The sequence below is a fragment of the Mustela erminea genome, chromosome 7, assembly GCF_009829155.1.
Source record: "Mustela erminea isolate mMusErm1 chromosome 7, mMusErm1.Pri, whole genome shotgun sequence".
Taxonomy (NCBI): Eukaryota; Metazoa; Chordata; class Mammalia; order Carnivora; family Mustelidae; genus Mustela; species Mustela erminea.
Genome location: NC_045620.1, coordinates 80459773 through 80484118, shown reverse-complemented (window position 1 = coordinate 80484118; position 24346 = coordinate 80459773). Strand labels below are relative to the sequence as shown.

The following is a 24346-nucleotide window of genomic DNA, read 5'->3' as shown; positions in this document are numbered from 1 at the left end:
ATGGAAGCAACCCAGGTATGCATCCATAGATGAATGGATAAAAAAGATATGGTTTATGTATATACATAATGGGATATTACTTAGCCATAAAAAGGATGAGATCTTGCCATTTGTGACAACATGGAAGGACCCCAGAGGGCATTATGCTAAGTGAAGTAGAGAAAAACAAATACCATCTGATTTCACTTATATGTGGAATCTAAAAGACAAATGAATAAACAAACAAAAAGCAGACTCAGACCTAGGCTGCCAGAGGGGAGGGAGATAGGAATGGACAAAATGGGTGAAGGATAGTGTAAAATACAGGTTTCCAGTTAGGAAATGAGTGAGTCATGGGATTAAAGGCATAGCACAGGGAATATAGTCAAAGGTTTTGTAAGTGTATTGTAGGGTGACAGATAGTAGCTACTTTTGTGGGGAGTATAGCTTAATGCATAGAGTTGTCAAATCACTATGTTGTACACCTGAAACTAATGTAACATTGTGTGTCAACTATATTTCAATATAAAAAAAGAAGAAAAAATCAGAACAAAATGGAGAGTTCCAAAACACATCTTCCATATACAGTCACCTGATTTATAGCAAAGATGCCACTGCAATTCAGTGGAGAAAGAATGATCTTGCAAAAAAATCTCACCCAGTTCCATGGCTTCAAATCTATTTACTCACATTTCTATTTTAAGCTCTAACCTCTGACCTAAGTTTCAGACTTAAATACCCACCTATCTATGCTATCCTAGCTCTTTTTTTTTTATGTCCCAAAAGTATATTAAATATATCAAATACTCTTAATAAGACCTAAACCCATCTCCTGATTCCCGTCACCTCAATCTCTCCTCTATTAATGGCACTATAATGCACTTAATTGCTTCTTAAACCTCAATCTAGTAATTATCCTAGGATACACTCTCTCACCACATTATTCCATCTGAAATCTGTCAGATCTAATAACACCCTCTGAATCCATCTACTTCTCATCAGCTCCTACTCTAGTCCAAACCCTTTCATCTCTCACCAGACTACTGCACTAGCCTCTTCATAGCTTCCTTGCTTCTTACATCCTTATAGTCTATTGTCCCCAGAGCAACCAGGATGATCTCTTAAAAACAAATCAAATCAGGACACTTGGGTAGCTCAGTTGGTTAAGCAGCTGCCTTCAGCTCAGGTCATGATCCCAGCGTCCTGGGATCGAGTCCCACATTGGGCTCCGTGCTTGGTAGGGAGCCTGCTTCTCCCTCTGCCTCTGCCTGCCACTCTGTCTACCTGTGCTCACTCTCGCTCCTCTCTCTTACAAACAAATAAATAAAATCTTTAAAAAAAAAAAACATATCAAATCATGCCATTCCTCTGCTCTCACTGACATTTAGAATAAAGTATACCCTTTTTGCCAAGACTTAATGAGCACCTAAATGATATGACCACCGCTGACCTCATCTCATAGCATTCTTCCTCTTTATAATGAGGCCTATCAATATTTTTTAAAGATTTTATTTATTTGGGGTGCCTGGGTGGCTCAGTGGGTTAAAGCTTCTGCTTTCAGCTCAGGTCCTGATCCCAGAGTCCTGGGATCAGGCCCTGCATCGGGCTCTCTGCTCAGCAAGGAGCCTGCATCCCCCTTTCTCTCTGCCTGCCTCTCTGCCTACTTGTGATCTCTGTCTGTCAAATAAATAAATAAAATCTTAAAAAAAAAAAAGATTTTATTTATTTGACAGAGATCACAAGTAGGTAGAGAGGAAGGCAGGGGGCGGGGGGAGGGGAGCAGGCTCCCCACTGAGCAGAGAACCCAATGTGGGGCTCGATCCCAGGACCTGGGGATCAGGACCTGAGCCGAAGGCAGAGGCTTTAACCCACTGAGTCACCCAGGCGCCCCCTATCTTAATATTTTTTAGAAGATTTTATTTATCCATTTGACAGAGAGAGAGAGAGCAAGCGCGCACGCGCACAAGCGGGGGAGGAGGTGGGAAGCAGGCTCCCTACTGAGCAAGAAGCCAGATGCAGGACTCAGCGGAAGGCAGCCACTTAACTGACTAAGTCACCTATGCACACTTAGTAATTTTTAACATAATTCACTAATACAACACGTTCATATCTGCATTATACAAAATAATTTAAGTACTAATTTTTATCTAGAGCCATTGACTCTGGATAAATTTTATTTCATTTGAAATAAAATAGAATATTTCACTAAAATGAAATGGAAGTATATTTCTTCTAACAGGAATACTTGGTTAAAAATTAAATTTAAAAAATTACCTTCTAAATTTATCTTTCTTGTCTTTTAAATCATCAACTTCATTGTGTGTGAACAGATCAGCTATACGTGTAAGTAGATTTGCATTAATACAGTTCATGTTGCATGGGGTAGCTACTATGGCATTCATATTTTTGTGGCAATACTGAATACATTGTTCAACCTAAAAAAACATACAACAAAAAAAGAATGTTGAAAAGAGAAGCATGAGGATGATGTCATGTGAATACCTTTTAAAGACAAAATTCATTAAAAGTTTGATCCATGGACTGCTAGGAGCTAACTGGATTTTGCCTATCTGGGTTAATCTATACTGTTGCAAGATGAGCCAGCAGGCCATATTTCTACAAACACATACAGAGCTAGGAAAATAACTTCCAATTTTCCTAGCATACTCTAAATAATAATGCAATGAGTATCTTTCATAATTGGCAGGTATAAATCTTAGTCCACAAACTCCTGTATATAAGATGTGACTTTCTATAACTATACTTAATGACAATATTAAGCCTCTACTTCTTTGAGTGGCTGAAACATAATTTTAGTCACTTCAGGGTTTTCTCAGTTGTGTTGTGCTTGCTTTCTGACTTTATTCCCTTTCCTCCAACCTGAGGTATACCTACTTTCTTTTTGAGGTGGATTTGGGTTTTGGGGGAAAGTAATGCTGGCTAATCATGTATTTTCCAAATATTTTGTTTATGGCATAAAAATTATGCTTTAGGGCTTAGATCTCAAAACTCAAAGATAAAGGACTCTTTTAATTTCTACTTTTTTCTGTAACCCCACTCTGAAGCAATTAATACTAACAACTAAATGGGGGAACAACTAAGGAGTAGGAAGAATACAGAAAACTAATAAAACTCCAAATAATCAAGTAAACAAATTTCACATCTGTTAATATAGCAAAGGAGTACTCTGCCTTAACACAAACATATATAAACATGTGAATGCTTAAGAAATTTATTAAATAAAAAAATATATTCAGTGTTAGAGCCTGATATGTGCATGTATATATTGCGCTTTTACATTTTATCAACTACTCTTAAATGATAAACTTTAGCATCTGGTTTACAAATATATGGTTATACTAATAGTTGGGCATTTGTTTTTAATTCACTGAATTATAAATGAAAGACACAAATAAGTAAAACATGCTTAAAGAAATTACTTAGTGAAACAAATATATTCCAATTAATTTTCATTTAATTAAGTTTTAGAGCAAAATTCCTCTTGAGTCAAAGCTAATTCTGTTTAGTTTCATCTAATACAACAGTAAACTATTCCTTAAAGATAAATTGTTTGCTTTATAGGCATAATGTATTAATGGTACATAGTAGTCTCACCCTGTCCCCACGGAACAAGAGCAGTTTATTCTAAAGGAATTGTAAACAGAGAGTTAGACAAAGCTTTCCTGACAAAGAGAAGCCATTTCAGGCCCCAAGCTGTTTTCTGTGATCTGTGCCCTACCTCCTAGGACTTATCAGAGTTACAAAGAAATACAAAAACCTCAGTAGTTAAGAATTTTTAGGGAATCAGTGGAATGAAAAAACAGTCTCCATCAGGCCTGGAGACAACAAATTCGTGGTAAAAACTCCCAGTAGTTTCCAAAGTAAACAATGCTGAGGACTCCTCCAGCTTATGCCCATATCCCTTCCCCCTCTTCCAGTTACCTCTGTTTCATTGTAATATTAAAGTCTCCACCCTAGGAAGAGCACAAGCTTCATTAACTTAGCATAGGACGCTCGTACCTTACGCCCCTCCTCTACCTGCATTGAGAGCTCGCCTTTATGAATATTCATCCTAAACCCTGAATAAAAGGAACTGCTCATGGCTGCTTGGGAATGATGGCTTTGGTTTTGGAAGTTGTTTCTTGTGATCTCGGTATTTTCCTTTGTGTGACAACTCCACCTTATGTAGTCTCTGTACCTCACCAAGGAGCAAACCCCTATTAGTTCAGTTATGAAATCACACTCTTGAATTAACAACAATTTTAGTAAGATGTCTTAAAAATTCCTAAACCCTTGAAAGAAAAATCAAGTTATATGTTAAATTAAACATAGGTGAATAAAAACGTGTTTTTTTCTTTTTTCTTTCTTTTTTTTTTTTAAACAGAGGGAGAGATGGGGGAGGGAGAAAGAATTTTAACCAGGCTCCATGCCCAGAGGGGAGCCCAGTGCAGGGTTCAGTCTCAGAATCCTGAGATCATAACCTGAGCCAAAAATCAAGAGTCAATACTTAACTGACTGAGCTACCCAGGCACCCCAAAAAGAGCTTGGATCTTTTATTAATACTTACCAATGAATCCATTTTCAAAAACTCTGAAGAAATAAGAATTGAAATGACATTTCCTGGCTCTAAAAAAAAGAGAAAAATTAAATTCTCCTTTTGATTTGTACCTCAACCGCCTCAGAACAGGCTCCTTTTCACCTTAACAGAGGATGTTACATTAAAAGAGCAATTTATTATAACCTTCCTACATCATAAAGCTTAGATACATGAAAGAAAGAAAATGCAGTGTTAAAATATACAGTATAGAAAAAGCACACAGTAAATCTGCCCCAGAATTAGATTCATATTGATGAGGGAACAGAAGGCTGGCTGAGGACAAAGGAAAAGCTGACACCCTGCAACCTCCCCCCTCCACCACCCCCACTTCTGGGTGGGACATATGTGACATTCTTTTAGGAATCTCCCACCCATCTTAATGTTAATACCTTGCTAGAGGGCAAAACGACCTTGGCAAAGGCAAGGCCTCTGGTATCCTGGTATCTTGTAGGTCCTCTTTAGCATATTGAAACCTCCTTTTTCCTTACTTCCCCCACCCCGAGGGTACATAACCTGCCACCCCTCACAACCCCAGGGCAGCAGCTCTTTCTGCCCATGGGTCCTGTCCCCGTGCTTTAATAAACTACCATTTTGCACCAAAGATGTCTCAAGAATTCTTTCTTGGTCATTGGCCCCGGACCTCACCCCACCGAACCTCAGCTATATTCTAGAACATCATCAATATCAAGTAAAAAGACTCCAGCTAAAGACATGACACATGCAAACTTTTCTCCGTAACTAAATCAGAGAAAAAGATAATTAAAATCGAGACCAATTCATCACATAAAAAAACGAGAAAATCTTCTAAATGATTAATGGAGGCACTTGTTATTAGTGAAGTTACTTCAAAGGCAGTACAATGCTTGTTATGAACAAATATTAAAAGATTCCGAAAGATAATATAAAATTTATTATTGCAGAAATGCTAAAGTTACTTTCTAAAGGCAGGCTGAGGTGGGCGTTGAGAGGCATAACCAGGGAAAGGGGAATGCCAGCTGACACTATTATTTTCGTAAATCCAAGTCATCTCCTATGAGGTATATTTAAGAAAAAAAAACCTAATTTTTTTGTCTTATATATTAAGACAATCCTTCTAAATAAAGGACTATACAGACAACGATTAAAATAAGTAATCTTTTTTTTTTTTTAAAGATTTTATTTATTTATTTGACAGAGAGAGAGAGAGATCAGAAGTAGGCAGAGAGCCGGGGAGAGAGAGATTGAGAGAGAGAGAGAGAGAGAGAGAGAGAGAAGGAAACAGGCCCCCTGCTAAGTAGAGAGCCTGATGCGGGACTCGCTCCCAGGACCCTGAGATCATGACCTGAGCCGAAGGCAGAGGCTTTAACCCACTGAGCCACCCAGGCGCCCCTAAAATAAGTAATCTTAATCTTTGTTTAAATATTACTTCTAGGTTAAAGGCTCTCAAACAGCAATGGTGAAGGGGGGAGGGAGTTAGTGAAAAATCCCTCAGGGAAGCATAATTCCAGCTAAGACTCACTGTCTGCATTATCAGGGATTTAATTAAGCATTTTGGTGATTTTCCTGGTTAGAATAAAGACTGTTGTTACTTATTTTTAAAAATATGTATCTATTTATTTATTTATTTAGTGTGGGTATGCACATGCAAGTATGAGAGGCAGTGGGACAGAGAGAGAGAGATTCTCAGGAGGACTCCTCTCTGAGGGCTGAGTCCAACGTGGAACTCAATCTCACAGCCCTGATACGTTCTGAGCTGAAATCAGGAGTCAGATGCTTAACCAATTGAGCCACCCAGGTGCCCCTAAAGATTGCTTCTATAAAAGTTTATGTTTGTAGCCACTGATTACAGAGTGACTGGTTTTGCTCCACTTCTTTTAACTTTACTAATTAATATGCTAGATCAAACAATATTTTTCTCTCCCTACATAATTTGATTTTTTTAAAATTTCACATATACTAATCATATATGGGTGATTTGGAATCTCTGGACTCTGGCTGAAAATTTTTATTTGGAAATCTTGTAATTTTTATTTAAGAGCCACTAGAAAGTTTTTTCCATTAATTTGGTCACTAAAATGTAATAAATTAGAAATTTCTTCAGAAAATGTTTATATTGTCACTGTAGATTTATTTACTAACAAGATTAAAAAAATATTTTAGTACTGCTATAAATAGTATACTCTACACACGGAAAGACTTTATTAAACCACATGTGTGATTTCCTATACAAGTCCATACCCAACTAAAGATTACTTAGTAATTATTCTTCCTTTCATCTAGAATACCAGTTCTCAAACTTTTTTTTTTTTTTTTTTTTTAGATTTTATTTATTTATTTGACAGGGAGCACAAGTAGGCAGAGAGAGAGGAACGGAAGCAGGTTCCCTGCTGAGCAGAGAGCTTGATGCTGGGCTTGATTCCAGGACCCTGGGAACATTATCTGAGCCGAACGCACAGGCGTTAACCCACTAAGCCACCCAGGTGCCCCCTGGTTCTCAGACTTTTGATCTTAAGACCCTTTTTTTGTTTAGATAGGTTATATCTCAGTATTGATACTGATAATTTATTTATCATAATTTATTTATATATTTATTTATAATTTATTTATCATAATGATAATTTATCATAAATTAAAACAGGGAAATTTTAAAATATTTCCTAATTCCTTTTAAAAGAATAATAGACTCAATACATAGTAACATATTTTATGAAAAATAACCACATTTTCCAAAATATAAATTAGCCAGAAGAGTAACACTGACATTTTTTGCAAATTTCTTCAATGCTTGACTTAAATAGAAGGCAGCTGGATTCTGTTTGTTTCTACACTCAATCTGTGGGTAGTCTTCTCTGCTGTTACATCAAAACTCAACAACTGGTAGTTTTAAAGGTTAGTTGCAATGGAATCTGAAGTCATAATCAATGAACGCTTCCTGTTCTGTTATCTCAAAGTCAAATGACTTATCTAGCACTGTGAGTGGATCTTTAACCCAGGTATGATTTTAACAACACACATTGGTTATTTGGAAAATGTTGGTTCACTGAGTTATGTGGACCTTCCAAATGTTGAAACATTTCATTGTACCATATATATTTAAAAAATCATATTTGTTAGAATTAACACCAGTCTCATCAGAAAAGTCTGTAAATATGGAGAGACTGTCAAGCACATGGAAGCAGATACAAGTTTTCCACACTCCAATTCTCACTTGAAACCCTGAATTTTATTATTGACAATGGATACTGTCAGTTGTTTCCCTTTCGTTGATCAACTCCCTCAATTCATCTTCAAGAAAATATCTGCCAAATGCCTGTCTGAATAACCATAATTTGCCTATCACTCTTTCGAGGAAAAATGGTTTTCTCTTTTTAAAAAGCCACTAGTTTAGCTTGCAACTCAAACAACTGCACAAGTGCTTTTCCTCCAGACGACCATCACACTTCAATGTAAAGCATGAGTGCACCTCCTGTGTCATCACACAGAACATGAAAAAGATGCATACTCAAGGGTCAAGAGCTAATAAAATTAATAATTTTCACTGTTTTATCAAGGATATTCTTAAAGTGAGAATGAATTTTTTCTTTCATTTTTTTCCTTTTTAACTCTGAGCACGTGGTATTGAGGAATACACTGATTCACAGTTTGGTATCCCTGCACTGATGTGTGCTAAAGCTCCCAGAGTTTTCTCCATTACTTCCGTACCATCTGAACAAAGGTCAACACAGAAAAAAAGTAACAGTTTAGTATTATAATGCAAATCATCTTGACCTTGTGAATCCTCTAAAAAATCTCTAGGATACCAGAGGTCCAGGTACCATACAGTGAAAACCGCTGATCTAGAGATCTGTCCACTTGCCATACATTCACTATAATCTATAAAAAAGGATGAGGTATATGTTTCTTTTTTTTTTTTTTAAGTTTTGTTTTTGTTTTGTTTTTGAGATTTTATTTATTTATTTGACAGACAGAGATCACAAGCAGGCAGAGAGGCAGGCAGAGAGGCAGGCAGAGAGAGAGGAGGAAGCAGGCTCCCTGCTGAGCAGAGAGCACGATGCAGGGCTCGATCACAGGACCCTGGGATCATGACCTGAGCTGAAGGCAGAGGCTTTAACCTACTGAGCCACCCAGGCGCCCCGAGGTATTGGTTTCTTAAAAGGTGGTTACTAATCTGAGCATAAATACTAATGTTCAAATAATTTTCCACATTGCATGTTTGGCCTGAAGCAACTACCAGGTGACACATAAATTTCACCACAAAATAAGCAATAGATTGTCTTTTACCTAAAGTGGGCATCTCACAATCTTTATTCTCCTTAGTGTTCCTTTTAACATACTTTATCAACCAGTTGAAAATGTGAACGTCACAATGAACTGAAATGTCCACCTCTTCCCAGCGCTGCGCATCCATAGATAAATATTCAGCAAAGTACTTCATTTCTGATATCAAAAGATCTCGTGGGCAAATAAAATCTTCTTTCAAGTTTTTTGCTTCATCACATACATGGATCACCATGTTTGGCCTTCATAAAAAATGTTACACAGAAATGAAATTATTAGAGTTCTAGAAGAGGAGCTAAGAACACTGACATTTATTGGAAGTACGAGAATAAGACGTTTTTGGAAGTTTTGACCATAAATCAATTTGATAGGGTTTGAGTTTCAGAAGTTTTCATTAAGTATCTTGCTAATCTGATCTGTATCTTAGGTTTGTGACTCATTTTAGTTAAGCTGGTGACCTTAAGATTATTAAGCCTAATAACTTAAGAGCTTAGAAAAACAAAAATATTTTACTATAGGACTCTAATTTACTTGGTTTAAAGTTTATTTTTCAAGTTATATGTAAATAAAATTTTTAAAAATAAAACCAATTCACAAAGAAAAATTAAATAATACCTTCTAATTCTTATGAAGAACATAAAATGGCACTTTTACATGGTTATGGGTATGATGAGTAGAGACTAAATACTAAAATTTTCTTACTATCAATAAATAGGAAAAACAGGTAAAATCTTTCATTAAAAAACCAAAAAACTAGCAATGGCTACTTAGTTATTTTTAACAGTAAGAAACTTTGTTTCTAGACATTCATCAAATATAAATTAGTAAATGTAGTTAACAGCCGAACGCGCTAAAAGGATTCTTAAGACTACAATGTGTTTATTAACATATTTAAAAATAATTTGAGTAAGTTGAGATATTGCATCAGACCTGCTTCAAAAATTATATATTCCTTGAATTTACTTTCCTTTGAAAATTATATCACCTCAAAAAGCAGTATCAGTGTGATGCACAACTACCTCACAGCATTACAAAAGAGAATAAGTAGATAGAGATACACTATCCTACAATACGAATTTAATGTGTTCAATTACCTTACAAAAAAATAACATTTGAAACTAAACTGGGCTATCAGAACAAGGGTTATTAACCAACACTCTTGTTAAGGTCAAAGGAATTTAAGTAACTTTGCAAATTGTTCTTCCAAAGAAATTACAGTCAAAATATAAACAGGTAATGCATGCTATAATGAAGCATAATGTTTCTGTGGCTTTTGGGTCTGCAGTATGAAATACTAGATAATTCCAGTAAAAAAATTATCTGATAAATTTTTGTGCTACACAAACGAAACTAGCGGTTAAAAATCTATGCAAATAAATTAAAAATCACTGAACTATACACTTCAGAAGGGTAAATTTTTCTTATCTTGGTAAAATACACATAACATAAAATCTATCATATTAGCCCTTTTAAGTGTATAGTTCAATGGCATTAAGAACATTCACAGTGTTGTACAATCATCACCATCATCCATCTCCAGAACTTTTTCAAAAGGGTAAATCTTATGGCATATGAATTATATATGAAAAAAAATGTTACAATACAGAAAGGAACTTTCAGATATGAAAATATTCTATATCTTTGTGTGATGGTTACATGATGTACCCATTTGTTAAAATTCATCAATGTGAATACTTAAAATATGTCTAATTTATTATATGTAAAATATACCAATCAAAACTTGCAATATACTGAAAGGTGTATTCTAATTTTTAAATGTTTCTATAATGAGAATTATATTCCAATGGCTCTAAAATATAGATCTAGTTTTAAAAAACTGGAAACTAATGGAAGATATTCTTCTTTGGGTTTTAAAATTTGGTTAAAGTTTTATATTAGTAGAGGGTATTCCTAATATTTACAAATGTGAAAATTAATTTTTATAAAGGAAAACTGTAGTCTCATTTAATTGTAACGTGAATAAGCCACATTTAGCCATCAAGCAATTGTTATAGTTCAATGCATGAACTACCCTTTATTCCAACAATTTGAACAATTGTGTAATGTAAAATTCCTAAATTATGGTAACTGATGTATACAATCACCAATCATATATTTTATAACTTAAAGTTGATATTCATATTAAATCTTATCTAGCAAAGAACCAGCCTCCTACCCTTCAGATTCTTCAGTCTTTTCTCCACCATTACGAGTAGTACAATTTTCACTTTCTGAAGAACAATTCCTTGTGGAAGCTATACTATGTCTTCCTTAAATACAGAAACAAACACATACAAAAACAAAGGGGGAGGTTAGCGTTTCTAGCTGAGAACGGGTTTTTACTTACTGAATGGTTATACGTAAATGCATGGTTTCCAAGGCTAGTTAAAGTTGGTACTCTGTTAGGTGGCATTATCCCTTAATATTTCTGAAGGTATATGGAAGAAACAGTAGAAAAAAAGGATCACACATTGCTAACATTACACTGAAGATTTAAAAAATGATGTGGTGTGAATGGACAGGGGTCAAGTGTTCAAAAGCTAACAACAGAGTTCTCTCTTTCTGAAGCAATTTTTCATATCAGTATTCTGACTGCTGCTGCCAAGATTTAAATCACTCAGTACACTCAGGGTTTCTAAAATCAGCTATTACTTCCAACTGCAGAAAACATCTTTTCTATCCTGCCAGTGTCATTTGAAGCTAATGTTGACTATGTAAAAGGTAGATAATATGAGGAACAAGCCACATTTTCTCAGTAAAAAAAAATTAAGTAGAAAGTGTAGGTCAAATCTCTTTAAATTTATGACATAATTTAACAGACTGGAGTAGTAAATTTTGATATAATAAAAAGTTTTTTTGGTGATAGTGTTTGACCTGCATATTAACATTAAAACATTTTTCAGATAGCAAAGACACATTTCTAAAAATCAGGAAGATAAAAATCCTAATAGATTTCCTGGCAATGTTTATATTAGCCTTTAAAAAATAAAGTTGATTGAAATGCATATTTTGCAAAATTATCATAAGGACAAGTACTGCATTTTGTTTTCAAACCTTACCAGTTTTGGAAATTGCATCTTGACCAACCAGAGTCTCCTGAAATTCTCCCTGCATGTCAAGAAGGGAGGATTTGATATACGTGGCTAAAGTTTCCACAGGACTTTCTCCAGCAGCCATTAGGGGACTATACTGGTTGTCAACAGGTGAACTTCCACTGCTCTTCAGTTCATCAAACCTTTTTGCACACTGTAATGACATAAAAGGAAGGAAATGCAGGTCTGTGTTCTTTTCTTTTCTTTTTTTTTTTTTAAAGATTTGTTTATTTATTTATTTATTTATTTATTTGACAGAGAGAGGGAGAGAGAGAGATCACAAGTAGGCAAAGAGGCAGGCAGAGAGAGAGGGGGAAACAGGCTCCCCGCTGAGCAGAGAGCCCAATACAGGCCTCAATCCCAGGACCTTGAGATCATGACCGGAGCTGAAGGCAGAGGCTTAACCCACTGAGCCACCCAGGCACCTGGAAATGCAGGTCTTTCTTAATTAAAAAATAAATTAATTTCTTGCCTTCTGTTTAGTGGTATTTTTCTATAATCATTTTCTACAAGTGGATTCCAATCTGCTGGGTAATACTAGAAAATTGTACAAAAGCTTCTGACTTTTTTTCTTTTTTAAAAATTTTTGAGAGGACAGGCGCCTGGGTGGCTCAGAGGGTTAAGCCTCTGCCTTCAGCTCAGGTCATGATCCCAGGGTCCTGTGATCGAGCCCTGTATCGGGCTCTCTGCTCAGCAGGGAGCCTGCTTCCCCCTCTCTCTCTCTCTCTGCCTGCCTCTCTACCTGCTTGTGATCTCTGTCTGTCAAATAAATAAATAAAATCTTTAAAAAAAAATTTTTTTTTGAGAGGAAGAGAGCATATGCTCATGTGTGTAAGCAGAGAGTGTGGTAGTGGTTGGGGGCGTGGGGAGATGAGGAGCAAAGGGAGCGGGGGTGAGAGAATCTTAAGCAGGCCTGCAAAGCCAGATCTCATGACCCTGAGATGGTCATCTAAGCCAAAACCAAGAGTTAGATGCTTAACCAATTCTGATACCCTGGAGCCCACAGAACTTTTAAAAATACACTTAAACCCAATGGAATAATATATTTATCCTGTTATAGGAAAATGAAAAACACCTTTTTTAAAAATAAGATTTTATTTATTTATTTGGCAGAGAGGCAGAGAGGCAGGCAGAGAGAGAGTGGGGGAAGCAGGCTCCCTGCCGAGCAGAGAGCTGACATGGGGCTCAATCCCAGGACCCCGAGATCATGACCTGAGCTGAAGGCAGAGGCTTAAGCCACTGAACCACCCAGGCGCCCCATACCTTTATCAGTCATATTTCCCTGTGGTCTGCATTTATGAGGAGTTGACAAAGACAAAAAATATAAATGGGTTTATTGAATCCGTTTTTCCTTCAAAATGAATTTATTTTTTGTAACACAAAGAAAGTAAAGTGATAGGTAGGCTTTTAAAACACAGGTTTCTTTGATATCTGTCTATATATAGATAGATATATAGAAAGATATCAAAGATTATAAAATATATATAGATATATATTTTAAAGATTTTATTTATTTGTCAGAGAGAGAGAGAGCAAGTGAGCACAAGCAGGCAGAGTGGCAGGCAAAGGCAGAGAGAAGGGCAGGCTCCGTGCTGAGCAAGGAGACCAATGTGGGACTTGATCCCAGGATCCTGGGATCATGACCTGAGCTGAAGGCCGTGGCTTAACTGAATGAGCCACCCAGGCATCCCTTCTTTGATATATTTTAGGTAAAGTATATAACTATATTGGAAAATGAATGTAGATTTATTCAACAAGGTTTACAGCAATTTCTAATATTTAAAAAACAAGAAAATTATGAATTTTGAAATGAATACATGATTGCTTAAACAAAGAGGCAAGTGAACTATAAATAATTTAAATTATATTGTTAAATGTTCTTTGTGTTTGGGACACCCGGTGGCTCAATCAGTTAAACTTCTGTCTTCACCTCAGGTCATGACCAGGTCCTGCACCAGGTTCCTCACTAAGTGGAGAGCCTGCTTCTTCCTCTGCCTGCTGTTCCCCCTATTGTGCTCTCTCTCTCTCTCTGACAAATAAATCAATAAAATCTTTTAAAAAATGTTCTTTGTGTTTAAGCAAAAATTACATGATATGTAGATGTAAAAAAATGAGGCTGGATTTTCTACCTAAAGTGCATACAAAAATTAGCTCAAAATAGATCGAAGACTAAATATTAGAGCTAACACTATAAAACTCTTAGAAGAAAATAATCTTGGATTGGGTGACAGTTTCTTAGCATGACACTAAAAGCACAAGCAACAAAGAAAAATTAGATAAACCCAAACTCCTCAAAATTTACAACTTTGTGCTTCAAAGGACACCATCAAGAAAATGAAAAGACAACACACATACTAGGAGAAAAATATTTCCAAGTCAAATATCAGACAAGAGATGTGCATCCAGAATATATTAAGAACTCTTACTACTTAATAATAAAAAGACAAGAGGTACCTAGCTGGCTCAGTTGGTGAAGCATGTGACTCTTGATCTTGGGATTTTGAGTTCAAGCCCCATGGCTGGGTGTAGAGATTATCTAAAAATAAAATGTTAAAAAATTTTTGGAAAAAAATAAGCCAACCCAATTTAAAAATGGGAAAAGGATCTAAATAGACATTCCTTCAGAGAAGATCTATAAATGACCAATAAGCACATGATAAGATACTGAACATCATTAGCCATCAGGAAAATGTAAATCAAAATCATAATGAATTACTACTTCATACCCATTAGGGAGGCTATAGTCAAAAAGACAGATAATAAAAATGCCAACAAGGATGTGAAGAAATTGGAACCATCTGATATTGCTGGTGGGAATGTAAAATGGTGTAGTCACTTTGGAAAAAATTAGATACATTATTTCAGCTAACTCTTAATCTGTCTTTTCTCCACTTTCAAAATACCAACACATCATTGTCAAAGTGGAAAAAAATTGATAACCCAGGAGACTGAAAGAACATTCAAGAAACTTGAAAAACACACACACAGATACTAAAACAATACTGAAAATAATTGAACACAGGACTGTCAACAGGATTAGATAAAGAGATCAATAGATCAGAACAGTAAATGTAGAAAGAGATCTGAATTTCAAACCAGTAATAAAGAATGAAATTATTCTCCGAACTATGGAAAGAGGCCAAATGTCCATCAATTGATGAATGGATAAAGAAGATGTGGTATGTATGTGTGTGTGTTTGTATGTGTATATATATATATATACACACACACATACATACATACACACAATGGAATATTATGCAGCCATAAAAAGAATGACATCTCATCATCTGCAACAATGTGGATGGAGCTAGAGAGTATTGTGCTAAATGAAATAAATAAAAGATAAATAGCATAGGATTTCACTCATATGTAGAATTTAAGAAACAAACCAGATGGGGCCGCCTGGGTGGCTCGGTCATTAAGCATTCAACTCTGGGATTTTGGCTCAGGTCATGATGTCATCGTTTGGCTCAGGTCATAGCTGCCTACATCATCTAGCTGCCTCTGGCTCCCTGCTCAATGGGGAGTCTGCTTTTCTCCCTTTTCTTTTCCTTTCCTTCTCTTCCTAACCCCTCCCTGCTCCTTGCAAGTGCTCCCTCTTTAAAATAAATAAATCTTAACAAAACAAAGCAAAACAGATGAACATATGGGAGGGATCAAAAAAGGAAAGAGAGGGAAACAAAGCATAAGAGACTCTTAAAGATACAGAACAAAATGAGGGTTGATGGGTGGGGATCGGGGACTGAGTTAAATGGGTGATGGGTAATAAGGAGGGCACTTGTTATGATGGGCACTGGGTATTGTATGTCAGTGAGGAATCACTGAGTTATACTCCTGAAACCAATACTACACTGTATGCTAACTAACTAGAATTTGAATAAAAAATTTGAAAAGAAAAAAAAGAATGAAAAATTCAATAAATGTTGAGACAATTAACTAGTCATTTGGAATAATGTTAAAACTAAATCAAAGTGCAGGTGGAGTCAAGATTTAAATGTAGAAAATAAAAGTAGTCAGGAAATGTTGGTAACTACATATTATATATAGCCTTCAGGTAAGAAGGATTTTTTAAAAGGATAAAAAATGCAGATCTCAAAGTAAAAGATCCACAGATTTTACATTAAACATTTAAAACTTCTAAACATTTGTATATAAGAGACTATCATTAATAACTTAATAGGCTGTGAAAAAACTGGTAAAAGCTAGATCAAGGGTTAATATATTTAATATATAGAAAACATTATTTAAAACTAGTAACAAAACATTGGGGTGCTGGGTAGTTCATTCAGTTAACTGTCAGCCTCTGGCTCAGGTCATGATCCCAGAGTTCACAGATGGAGTCTTGCATTGGGTTTCCTATTCAGCAGGGAGTATGCCTCTCTCTCTGTGCCTCCTCGCTGCTCATAATCTCTCTCTCTAGCTCTGCTCTCTCAAATCAATAAAATCTTTTTAAAAAACTAGTTACAAAGCAAATTCACAAACAGAAAAAGGCCATGGTACAATAAGATATGAAATGTTCAATCTCTAGGATTTAAAGTAAATTAAAACTGCAACAAAGATAGCACATATTTTGAAAAGACACACACAAATAATATGTGATATAAAAAGTACAGGGATCAAGACTCAGCTATGCTGACTGGAATATAACACTGATGGCCCTTTTAGCTGGCAATATATAACAAAAGCCTTAAAAATGCATTATCCCCTAAGGAAAGAAGAATAAGATATTTTAATAGTGGTATTTGTAGTAGCCAAAAGCTGGAAGTAATAGCCTACATACCCAACAAAAGGGACTAATTTAATAAATTATGATATAGCTCAAGTGTTGCAGAAGTCTATTAATTGACACATAAATATGTCTACAACACGCTAAGTGAAAAAGCAGTAAAACAGTGAATTTGTTCTAAGTCATCTTAACAATTCTTTTTTTTTTTTTTAAGATTTTATTTATTTATTTGACAGAGAGAGATCACAAGTAGGCAGAGAGGCAGGCAGAGAGGAGGAAGCAGGCTCCTCTCTGAGTGGAGAGCCCAATGAGGGGCTCGATCCCAGGACCTTGGGATCATGACCCGAACCGAAGGCAGAGGATTTAACCCACTGAGCCACCCAGGCGCTCCATCTTAACAATTCTTACATGTATAGAAAAGTATCTGGAAGGATATATACAAGGTGTTAACAACTATAGGATCAGACTTAGCATTCTGATTTTTCACTTATTTCCTTTGTGTGTGCGTATGTGTGTTCTTTAAGGACATGTTTTGTTAAGTAATGAAAAATTATTTAGGGGCGCCTGGGGGGCTCAGTTAGTTAAGCATCTGACTTTGTTTCAGCTCAGGTCAAGATCTCAGGGTGGTGAGATTGAGGCCTGCACTGCAGTGGCTCCACACTCAGCAGGGAGTCTGCTGGAGATTCTTTCCCTCTGCCCTTCCTTTGTGTGCATGCATGTGCTCTCTCTCTCTCTCTCAAATAAATAAATAAATCTTTAAAGAATTATTTAAAAATTAACACTATTTAGACATAATCTGATTTACATTTAGTTGTATTTTAGTTAAAAAAATTCAACAATTGGGTGAATTTGGATACACAGTGAACATTAGATGATACGACAGAGTTATTGTTAATTTCTTGGGTTCAACCATGGTACCGTGATTATGAAATAATGTCCTTATTTAAGGGAGATGTATGCTGTAGTCTATGGGGTGAAGTGTCACTTTAAAATACTGCAGAAAAAAATTTCATAAAGAGATGAAGCAAATAGGGCATCTATGTAAGGATATAGGGGTGTAGTGCTCTTCCTTCAACTTTTCTATATGTTTGAAGATATTCACAATAAAAAGTCAAAACAGTAGTTGAATTTCACAGTTTGCCTCATTTAAAAACCTAACAAGTTTCAAAACTTAACCAAAAGGTTTGAAAAAGGGGCACCTGGGTGACTCAGTCAGACTTGGGCTCAAGTTGTGGTCCCGGGGTCCTGAGATCGAGCCCTGCATTGGGCTCCCTGCTCAGCGGGGAGCTTGCTTCTCCCTCTCCTTCTCCCAGGCTTGTGTTCCCTCTTGCTGTCTCTCTCTCTCTCAGATAAATAAATAAATAAAATCTTAAAAAAAGAAAAGGTATGAAAAAGTATAAATTAGGTAGTGGAAAAAAAAAGTTCCTCATCATTTCACAAAGACTTATAACATAACTGAGTGCAATTAATTTCTTGTGGGTATTGGTTTTCTCGACTGCAAAAGAAGATGGTGCAGGGTGCCTGAGAGCCTCAGTCAGACAAGTGTCTGCCTTGGGCTCAGGTCATGAACCTAGGGCCTGGGATGGAGCCCCACTTCGAGTTGTTGGGGGCTCACTGCTCAGCAGGGAGTCTGCTTCTCCCTCTCCCTCTGCCCCTCTCCCTCTTTTGCTGCTTTCTCTTGCTTTTGCTCTCTCTCAAATAAATAAAATCTTAAAAAAAAAAAAAAAAGATGGTGGAAGTTTCTGCCAGTATTTTCTGAGTGTATATGATGGACCAGGGCAATGGTAAATATGCTTTAAATTCACTGGGGAGGGGCGCGTGGGTAGTTCAGTCGTTAAGCATCTGCCTTCCACTCAGGTCATGATCCCAGGGTCCTGGGATGAAATCCACACGGGGCTCCCTGCTCAGCAGGAAGCCTGCTTCTCCCTCTCCCACTCCCCCTGCTTGTGTTCCCTCTCTCACTGTGTCTTTCTCTATATAAAAACAACAACAACAACAACAACAACAAAAAACAACTACTGGGGAAAAATCATTAATGTCATTTCTACTTCTAGAGAACTCTGAGATGATTCACCCACTTTAGAGTTCCTATTAACTGCAAAAATTCTGAGGTGTTTCTCAAAGTAGGTTTTATGGATGGATTACCAGAAATCAAAGAATGTAAGAATTAGATTTTAAGTTTTGATTCTGAGCATAAAATTAATAAAATCACCTAAATCATCGGGATGACAGAGTATTTCAGTTCCTATTTGCTTTTCTGTTTACAATTAAGTTGTACCGAGAAATGTTTTGAATGTCTAAGGCTAAATTTTAAAACGAAAGATAGGGAAGGGACTCTGTAGAGGAGAGAGGCACTGGTGTCCGGGGAAGGCACATAACCTCATGGTACAATGTAAGGCTTCATAGTAGGTTAAATAGGGAAAAGTGGAAAAAAAAAAATGAAGTCTTTGAAAGGCACATGGCAATACAGGCTGAATGCAAAAAATTATGTGCCACAACTGACCATACAATATTTGCTTAGTAATCAGCAATTTAACTTCTGCAAAACACTACCACTTACCACATTAGGTATCCATTTTTAGTTTGAACTTTGTTGTTTTTAGGTTTCATTTGTGTCCACTGTATGTAAATTTGCTTAAAGGTGTATAGGGGTGTTTACAACTAATATTGTTAGTGCACATTTGATTTCTATTATAATAAAAATAATTTAAGTCAACACTGGGAATTTTCAAGTTTTTTCCTTTAAAAAGTTCTGTTCCTTATTCAAGTTTGAGAAGCACAGCATTAGGGATTTAATAATATATAATTTGATTTACAAAAGATTTATCTACCCATAATTTTACAGTATCAATTCTGTTACTTAAAATGAGATATTAGTGAATTTTCAGTTATTATACAAACAACTGAATTTAAACATACCAGGTTGCTTAATATGTAATTTATGTAGTTTGTATCTAGTCAAATCATATCATACGCACATTCAGTATTCATGCACATGAATTTATAAGACTCAAAATTTTTTTCCTTTCTTAGAAGACGTTTCTTTAAATTGATCATTTTCTGATTTTTCCAAAAACAATCTAGGGGATGGTTATTTTACCTCTTTGGGTGTTAATCCAGGCACAAGCCTTGCCACAGTTTCCCAGTTGATGGTCTGATGGATTCCAATTAATGGATAAAGGATCATGTCCAACACCATTTGGTTGTTATTGTTCAAGAAATTGTTGTTCTCTGAATATCCACGACTCATCTTTTAGAACTAGAAATAAAGACAAATAGGTATATTTACATCTGAAATCCAAGAGTTTTTAGAACATTAAAAATCAGTTACAATTTATTCCTAAGAATTATATGCTACCTGTAAAGGAAAAATAAAACTGACCTAAAATAAATAGAATATACAGCTCAAATCTCTTCAAATATTATAGCATTTGAATATTATAGATTGATGGATGGTTAGATACAAGGATGGACAGATGGATAAATTATCTGATAAAAAAGTATAATAAAATATTAATGGCAGAATATAAGTGGTCAGTATATAGGGGTTCATTATAACATTTTTTTAAACTTTGCTATATGTTTAAAATTTTTCATAATAAAACATTGAGGGAAAAGTTGAATAATATATATCTTTCAAAAAAAAATCTCTAAGTGTGTTTGATTTATGCCTCGATTAGCAATTCATGGATGGTAGAGTTTAACTAAAAACAAAAAAACAACAAAAATATATCCTGGTTAAAAAGAATTGTAATTTCATTCTAGTCCTAAGCAGTATTTGGTTTATTCTTCTGTGAGTGAAGGTCCATGCTACAATGAAGGCTGAGTATATTTAATTTTTACTAATGTAATCAAATGAAACTTGAAAACAAGTTACTCTGACATTATATGATAAGCATAATCATTGTCATGGTGCCATGTGATTATTAGTTATAAATGGTGGGACATTCTATTAACAATTATAATCAGTTATTTCTCTATGTTTGAAGCAACTTTTTTTGAAGTGTTTCTTCTTCCTTGTCCTCAGGAAAAAAACACGACAATTGACCTGATAAGAATTAATCCTTACCCACACCCAAACACGCCCTACCACTCAAATATAAAAAGCCAAAGCGCAGGCTCAAGCTCATGCCCGGGCGCGCGCTCTCTCTCTCTCTCTCTCTCTCTCTCTCTCTCTCTTTCCCCCTCTCCCCTGCACAGCGGAGGCTTCTCTTGCTTTGTTAACCTGGCTCTCCACCCACCACATCCTCCTTTAGGTCAATCCAGGAGTCCTGTAGGTCCAACTCTTGATTTCATCTCCATTCATGATCTCAGTGGAGAGTCTGCCTCTCTCCTTCTCCCTCAGGGCCAATACCTCCCCTCCCCCGTGCATTCTCTCTCTAAAATACATAAATAAGGGGCGCCAGGGTGGCTCAGTGGGTTAAGTATCTGCCTTTGCCTCCTGTCATGACCTTGGGGTCCTGAGATGGAGCCCTGCTTGCAGCTTGCTGCTCAGTGGGGAGTCTGGTTCTCCCTCTCCCTCTACCTCCCCAATCCTGCACAAGATCTCTCTCAAATAAAATCATTTTTAAAAAGGCTCTAGATGGGGCGCCTGGGTGGCTCAGTGGGTTAAAGCCTCTGCCTTCGGCTCGGGTCATGATCTCAGGGTCCTGGGATCGAGCCCCACATCGGGCTCTCTGCTCAGCAAGGAGCCTGCTTCCTCCCTCTCTCTCTGCCTGCCTCTCTGCCTACTTGTGATCTCTGTCTGTCAAATAAATAAAACCTTTAAAAAATATATATATATATATAAAAAAATAAAAAATAAATAAAAAGGCTCTAGATGGCTTCCCAAATGGATGTAATCCAATAAACATTTAGTGATATGTGACAAGTCAATAAACATTTAGTGATATGTGATAAGCCAATAAATATGGCATGGTCCCCATCCTCAAAGAGTTTATGGTCTGGTGATGGATACTAGCAGTCAAACAGATAAACTTTAATATCATTTACTGAGAGCCAAAGCAGAGGGCCATGGAGGGAGGGACGGAGTAAGAACACATAGTATCTGTTACTGAGTACAGTTGGCCCTTGAACAAAACAGGTTTGAACTGTGCAAGTCCAATTATACCCACACTTTTTGTGGTACAGTACTCTAAATGTATTTGCTCTTCCTTATGATTTTCTTAATAACATTTTCTTCTCTCTAGCTAACTTTTAAAATAAGAATACAGTATAGAATACATATATAAAATATGTGTTAATAGACTGTTTATGTTGCTAATAAGGTTTCTGGTCAAGAGTTGACTTAGTACTTAAGTTTTGGGGGAGTCGAAAGTTATACAAGTATTTTTTACTGTGGGGGATCAGTACCCTCAACCCCTGCACTTTCAAGGGTCAATTTAATAATTTTAGTTTAATAAAATGCAGTTTAATAATTGTAAAACACTTCCTTGAGCCCAGTTGAAAACAGATTTTACAGAGCTTTATTGTCCTCCACTTGTATGCCCAGCACATCATCACTATTCATACCACATAATTTGAGATGTATGTTAGGACTAGGGTATTTTATTATAATTTGTGGACCTCGGTAGAAAACAGTCTAATACAAAATTCTGGGCAGGGACTTGGGTGCTGTTTTTTTTTTTTTTTTTCCTTCACTTCCAAAAAGATTCATTTAAAATTTCTAAAATATTTATTGTGCAGACACCTGGATGGCTCATTTGGTTGGGCATCTGCCTTGACTCAGGTCTTGATACCGGGGTCCTGAGATTGTATCCTCCTGGCTGCTTCTACCTCTTCCTCTGCCTCCTGCCATGCTATCTGGCTCACTCTTCCAAAAAAATAAACAAAACCTTTAAAAATGAAAAAATAAATAAACAAGTGAATGAATGAATGAATGAAATATTTATTGTGTACTGCAATGTGCTGGCACCTGTTAGCTAATCAAAAACATTGTTCAGATCAAATACTTAAAAACTTGTATGTATATTTCAAATGTGATACTCATTTATAATATACATGGTATTCTTATAAATTCCACTGGAATAGCTGTCACAGTGCACTCTATTCCAGAAAACAAGTATACACTTATCAAAAACTGTGGCAGTAAGAAAAAATTGGAAGCTCAAATTACACTACTACTAAATCCACTCCCAATTTGATAAAAAACATTTTTTTAGATGTTAATGTTTAAGGTGAAACATGCTATTTAGCAGAAATGAAAATTATATTTAATGCACTTCGCTTTTGCTAATGCACATGAGATTCCTCATGTCCTCATGAGGAGACCCCCACCCCATTCCCACAACCTTGGTCTACTTAAATGTATTAAAACCAATCTAATTAAATTAATCTAATTAATTAATTAAGACCAAAGAGAAGTCCGCGACTGGCATGTGCCTTTGTTTCTTTTTTCAAATATAAAAAGGCTTTTGTAGAGCTTCTTTCGGTGGAGGAAAGGGGAGAAACGAAGGGGCCGGTATGTCAGGTTAAAGGCCTTGGGCATAACAGAGGGTGGGAGATTTTTAAACAGACTCATCCCAAGAGAGAAGACTTGTGCCCAGCCTTCCTGACCACAAACGGGAATCGGGGCAGCTGGCATTCACCGTGAAGGAGAAAATAAAATCACATGAAGCCCAGGACGAAGAGATCAAAGCCCTGCAAACCTTCGGCGCAGAGGCTCACTTCGAGGGTGTCCTCACGGTTCCCAGCCTGTGGTGTCGCCGCCTCCCCCTGTGGGGCAGAAACTCGCCGGGCGCGGAACCGGGGGAAGCGGACAAAGGCTCCGGGCAGCGGGGCGAGGCTGAGTGAAGATGCGGGCAGAGACACCGGGCGCGGCCTGGCGGGCAGACGCCGGGGTTCCCTGAGCTGGTGCGCGGGCGGGGCGGGCGGCGGGGACCCTGGGCTGGCAGGGCCTGCGAAGTGCAGGCTGCGCGCGGGGACGTTCGCGGGCGTTTCGGCTAGCGGGACCCCGGCCGGGACCCGCGGGGAAGGAGGCCGCGGAGGTAAGCCGCTGACTGCCAGCGGTCCCGCCCCTTGCCGCACTTCCCGCCCCCCGGCGGCACCCGAGGCCCCTCGGCGTCTCGCTCACCTGCCCAGGGCCACCGTGGCCCTCGCTGCGCCTCCGTCACCTGCAGCGACCGGCGGAGCCAGCGCTCGCGCCATGAAGCTCCGGCTACCCCGCCCGCCAGCCCCGCCAAGCCCCGCCACTGCGCTCACACTCACGGCCCCTCCCGTGGGCCGGGTAGCGCCCCACTCCGCGCCGCCTCACCAATCACAGGCCAGCGCCACAGCGGCGGAGCCAATGAGCAACGAGCTCCTGCAGGACTGGGGGCCCGTGGCCATACCAGCAGCTGAGGCTCGCGGCCGCGGCGCCTTGCCTTTGCCTTCCCCTTCCCCCTCTCCCTTTCACTCTCAGGCTTGTCGCAGTGCAGCGTCCCCACCCTCCCAGCGTCTCGTCTCTTAGCAACCAGATCCTGCCGGCGGGATCTTAAGTGACCAACTCTGAATCCAGAAGAAACGGAAACGCGAGAGAAAAGAAGTCGGATAAAGATTGAATGAAGTAGTTGGCGCTGTAGGTCTCTTTAGTATACCTGTTTGGTTAGGTAGAATGGGAAAGTTGTATTGTCGGAGGGACACCAAAAGTATCTTGGGGGAGGCATTGTCCTTATCAGGAAGCATCTCCTGAAAAAGGTGAATAGCTCTGGGTTA

General features: G+C 37.5%; 1 protein-coding gene across 7 annotated transcripts in view; it reads right to left on the bottom strand.

Moving 5' to 3' along the window:
- Nucleotides 1–24046, bottom strand: part of KIAA1841 (KIAA1841 ortholog) — a 54235-nt gene extending 30189 nt beyond the window's left edge. For 2 of the 7 annotated variants that reach the window (XR_004287781.1, XM_032352216.1), the window contains exons 1-7: nt 23727–24046; nt 19755–19913; nt 11893–12079; nt 11010–11103; nt 8837–9075; nt 4547–4605; nt 2254–2414 (exon numbers count right to left, since the gene is read on the bottom strand). Coding sequence is in view for 6 of the 7 variants with exons in the window: in XM_032352216.1 (XP_032208107.1) it covers nt 2254–2414; nt 4547–4605; nt 8837–9075; nt 11010–11103; nt 11893–12079; nt 19755–19904 (890 nt within the window). In the remaining variant the exon portion in view is untranslated. Of the gene's footprint in view, nt 1–2253; nt 2415–4546; nt 4606–8836; nt 9076–11009; nt 11104–11180; nt 11262–11892; nt 12080–19754; nt 19914–23301; nt 23683–23726 lie in introns of those variants that run through there. The other 5 variants (XM_032352213.1, XM_032352215.1, XM_032352214.1 and 2 more) reach the window with 5 other exon arrangements.
- Nucleotides 24047–24346: the final 300 nt, after the last annotated feature.